The 4,040-nt window shown below is 58.8% G+C and overlaps 1 protein-coding gene across 3 annotated transcripts in view; it reads left to right on the top strand.

Moving 5' to 3' along the window:
• The first annotated feature begins 722 nt into the window (after positions 1–722).
• PLIN3 (perilipin 3) overlaps positions 723–4,040 on the top strand; it is a 22,398-nt gene continuing 19,080 nt past the window's right edge. For all 3 annotated transcript variants that reach the window (XM_032394443.1, XM_032394442.1, XM_032394441.1), the window contains exons 1-2: positions 723–779; positions 3,431–3,516. In XM_032394443.1, coding sequence (XP_032250334.1) covers positions 3,451–3,516 — 66 coding nt within the window. In that variant the 5' untranslated portion in view covers positions 723–779; positions 3,431–3,450. The remainder of the gene's footprint in view (positions 780–3,430; positions 3,517–4,040) is intronic.

Below are 4,040 nucleotides of genomic sequence, written 5' to 3'. Positions count from 1 at the left end.
CCCCTGGGGCCATCTGAGTTTGAGACTTTGTTTTATAGACCAAGAGAATAAAGGATGGGGGGAGGGGTAATCCAAGTGGTGCTGCTTCAGGAAGGGGTTGATCCAGGAGTCCTAGATCCAGGAGTTGATCCCCGCACTGCCCTAGGCCGACCGTCTCTGGGCCTCAATTTTCTCATCTGTAAAATGGGGATGATAAAAGAACAGTTTTGGGAGGATTAAATGGTGCCATGCGGGTCAGGGTGGGAGGAAAGCACTCCATATCTGTTCACCGCTCTGGTGAAGGCTGCTCATACTGCTGGGTCGAGCTTGGCTGCATAACCTTCCCGCCCAGGGTTGGGGCGCGGCTCGTGACGCGCTGGGGGCTTAGAAAACAATGTTTCTTACATGCCATGATCTGACAGGCAACGATCTCTGAGTTCTCACCGCCCCTGGAGAAAAGGGGACCGGTGGACCCCAGAACTCGGATACCACCTCCCTGGGCCGAGTTCATAGGATCCCTAGGTCGGGAGGGGGCGCCCTTGGCTGGCTCAGGCACCTTACAGGGGTCCCCCGACGCACGCGCCGCCCGCAAAAGTCTGGCCCTTCCCGGACTTCACTTGTGGCTCCAACGTCCCGAACCGAGCGGGGGCGTGGCCCGGTGGCGGCCAGCCTCCCGATACGATTGGTCCTCCGGTCCGTCATTCCCGAGCGCCCGCCCCGTGACTATAAAAGCCTCCCCAGGGCCGGCCCAAGACGGTTTCGGACCTGGCTGTCGAGTCCTGCACGTCCCGCTGACCGCGGTGAGACGAGAGGGCCCGATTGAGGTGGGGGGCGGGGTCCGCCGAGTCCCGGGGCGTCCCAGGGCAGGAGGAAGCGAGGAGAACCTTCCTGGGGGCTTTTGTGGTCTCTGCGGCCTGGGGAAGGGTCTCCGGCTTGGGCTGAGCTTTCCTGTCTTCCCCCTCCGCCCCCTCAAAAAAATCCCAAAAAACCCGATTTCTGGAGCAGAGTCAAACTTTCAAACTCTCTCCTTTTCCAATTCCTGAGACATTCGTTGGGGGGGCGCGTGAAAGAGCCCATAAGTGGCAATATCAAGAGGGGGTTAAATCCCCCCCTGCTAAAAGTGTGCTTGCTTTGCAAACGCAGGTTGGAAGCGAGCCGCAGCCTATCCTGCACAGGAAATCGACCCTCCCTGGGTCCTCAGAGCGCCCAATCAGGGGGCTTTCTGCCTAGCAAGGACCCCCCCCCCCCTCCGGCAAATGGGTTTGCCGCCCGGGGGCTTAGCTCCTCCCCCGCCCGAGTTTCTGGTCCCCCAGTTGACTGTGGGGAATTCGCGGGCAGACCCCGCCCTCTTCCTTCAGGCGGGTGTGGCCAGTGGATTGCTCAAGGCGGCTGGGAAGGCCTGCTCCTTATCTGAGTGCTGGGGACCTTTGTCAGAATCGCGCCGGAACTGCCAGGCCTGGGACCTCGGTCTCTGGGAACTTTGGAAGTTGTATCTTAGCACGCCCTGTTTGCAGCTGGACGTCTACAACCGGTTCCATTTAGCTCTCGTTCTGGCCTCTACAGCTTGCAGACCCCAAGGACTTCAGTGGGGTGCTGACATCTGCAGTGGCAGCCCTTGGTTAAACCCGCTCTAGGAGGGATTGATGGGCAAAGGGGCTGGGAGCATGGGCCTCCAAGATGCCCAGGTGAGCTCAGGCTCCAGGGAGGGTGGGGGGAATAACTGACTCCTGATGATCACCAGGGCCGGGGTGTGCCCCCTCCCTCCACTTCCCAGTTTGGGGACCTTAATACCAAGCAGAAGCACATTCCCGGCTGGCTTCACCCTTGTGTGAAATGGTTCTGTTTATTGAACACCTACTATGTGCGAGGCACTGAGCTCAGCGCGCCATGTCGCTCTGCCAGTCTGTAGGGACTCTGAGCTGGGAATGGTTGTCCCCATTTTACAGATGGGGCAAGCAAGGCTCTGAGAGAGGGTGCTGTTTTCCTAAGCTCCCACTGCTAGTGAGTTGCAAAGCTGGGATTAGAGCTGCTTTGGACTCTAGCACTGGTGCTCTCAAAGCCGCACTTTGCTGGGCTCTGCTTGGGGGACGGGGCCCCCTTCCTCTAGAAGGAAATGTTCAGAATCAAGGTCAGGGGTTCACAACAGGCTCACCCCAGAATTACCAGGGGAACCAGCCCTGAGGGCAGGTTCTACCTTTAACTCCTTTGTACAGGTGAGAGGACTGAGGCCAGAGAAGAGGTGGCTCTTTGCCCAACACGGTACGGCGTGGGCAGAGCTGGGGCTCCTGCAGTCTAGTCTGATGGCAGTTTACCCACCTCCTCCCACCTGGCCAGGAAAACGGAGTGCACCTGTGGCTCCCATTGTACCTTATGAACGTGGGCCTGAGCCTCACCTGGGAGCCTCCCTTGCCCTGCCCCCCCTCCTGAGTCTGACTTGATTGGTCTGCGGTAAGGCCCGGCATGGTCTCTCTGACGTGGTTTGTGGGGTGGTTTGTTTTGTTTTTGTTTTTGTTTTTTTAAAGATTTTATTTATTTATTTGACAGAGAGAGACACAGCGAGAGAGGGAACACAAGCAGGGGGAGTGGGAGAGAAGCAGGCTTCCTGCTGAGCAGGGAGCCCGATGTGGGACTCGATCCCAGGACCCTGGGATCATGACCTGAGCCGAAGGCAGACGCTAACGACTGAGCCACCCAGGCGCCCTGGGGTGTTTTGTTTTTAATGCTTAACCTTTTTTTTTTTTGAACTGGTAATATTATCTATTTGGCTCAAAAGTCAGAGGCCTGCCCGTCTACCTGATCTTCCCTGAAAGGTGGCCACTGTTAACAATTTCCTGTGTCTAAAGATCCTGTGCAAACGAAGCACAGATTTTCACCCCGTGCACACTGTTCGTCTCGGAGTAGCCTGGTCCCGCCAGTGACGCGTAGGTCTCTCTGCTCTGTGGCCACTGCCCTGGGCTGGGTCCTTGTTTTCTCTGGGTCCGTCCTGCTGGGGAAGCAGGGTGTTTCCATGCTCTTGTTGTGGCCGACACGGGCACACACCTCCGCCCACGTGGAAATACAGGTGTGGGACCATCCCCTCAAGATTCCCGGGTCCCAGGGCTGGTGACTCCTGAAAGCAGCCACTGGCAGATGGCTGTCCGCAGAGGGGTCTGCAGGTGTCTCCCCGACGTGTCGGCCCAGTGGAGCCCTTGGGGTTGGCCCTGGAGCTGTGGCCCTGATACCCGCTGCGTCAGCACACCTGAGGGCTGCTTAGGGATGCAGAGTCCCCGCCTCACCTGGTCCTGCGGAATCAGCTCCGGCCGCTGCCCGGGCGCACAGGTGCTTGTGAATAATTGAGAGGCAGGGCTCTACGAAACAGGGTGAGGGGTCGGACGGCAGCTGTGAACGTGCACTTGCTCCCGGAGGGGGGGACAGGGCACGCTGTACCCTGACCAGCCCGTCTGTCCACCAGAGTGCCTGCTTCAAAGAAGCATGTCTACCGACGGGACAGAAGCCCCCGCCAGCGGCCAGGCGACGGCAGAAGAACCGGTCCAGCAGGTGAGGGAGGGCTGGGACCTGTGGGGTGAGGCTTCCCACACTGTCGGGGCGGGGCGGGGGGGGGGGGGGGGCGGGCAGCCGATCTCTTTCTGCAGCTGATGGAGAGCCCTCACGCAGACCCCGGACAGGTGGGGGTGGGGGCAGAACTGGGAATCCCTGGAGGCTCTGGGGGGATCGGGGTCCTCTCTGAAACCGCCTGCCTCCCCCCTCCCCCACCGCTATCCTGTCTGCAGGGGCTTGGAGGGTCATCCTAGGAAGTCAGCCCCTATTTCCTCTCTCCCTTCACAACTTTGCTTCAGTAACAACTATATACAGTTCATAAACAACTCTATTAACATATCATTTACATACGATAAGATGCACCCTTGGGAAGGATGCTGCCCAGTGGTTTTTAGTCAACAGCCAAGTTCTGCAGCCATCAGCACCATACAGGTTTAGGACATGTTTCATCCCCCCAGAGAGACCCCGCGCCATTAGTACTCCTTCCTCATTCCTCATCCCCTCGTCCTCCCCCCCCCCCCCCC

This window comes from Phoca vitulina, unplaced genomic scaffold (genome assembly GCF_004348235.1).
Source record: "Phoca vitulina isolate PV1807 unplaced genomic scaffold, GSC_HSeal_1.0 scaffold81, whole genome shotgun sequence".
In the NCBI taxonomy this organism is placed as follows: domain Eukaryota; kingdom Metazoa; phylum Chordata; class Mammalia; order Carnivora; family Phocidae; genus Phoca; species Phoca vitulina.
Note: the sequence above shows the minus strand (reverse complement) of the source record. Positions and strands in the feature narration are given on the sequence as shown.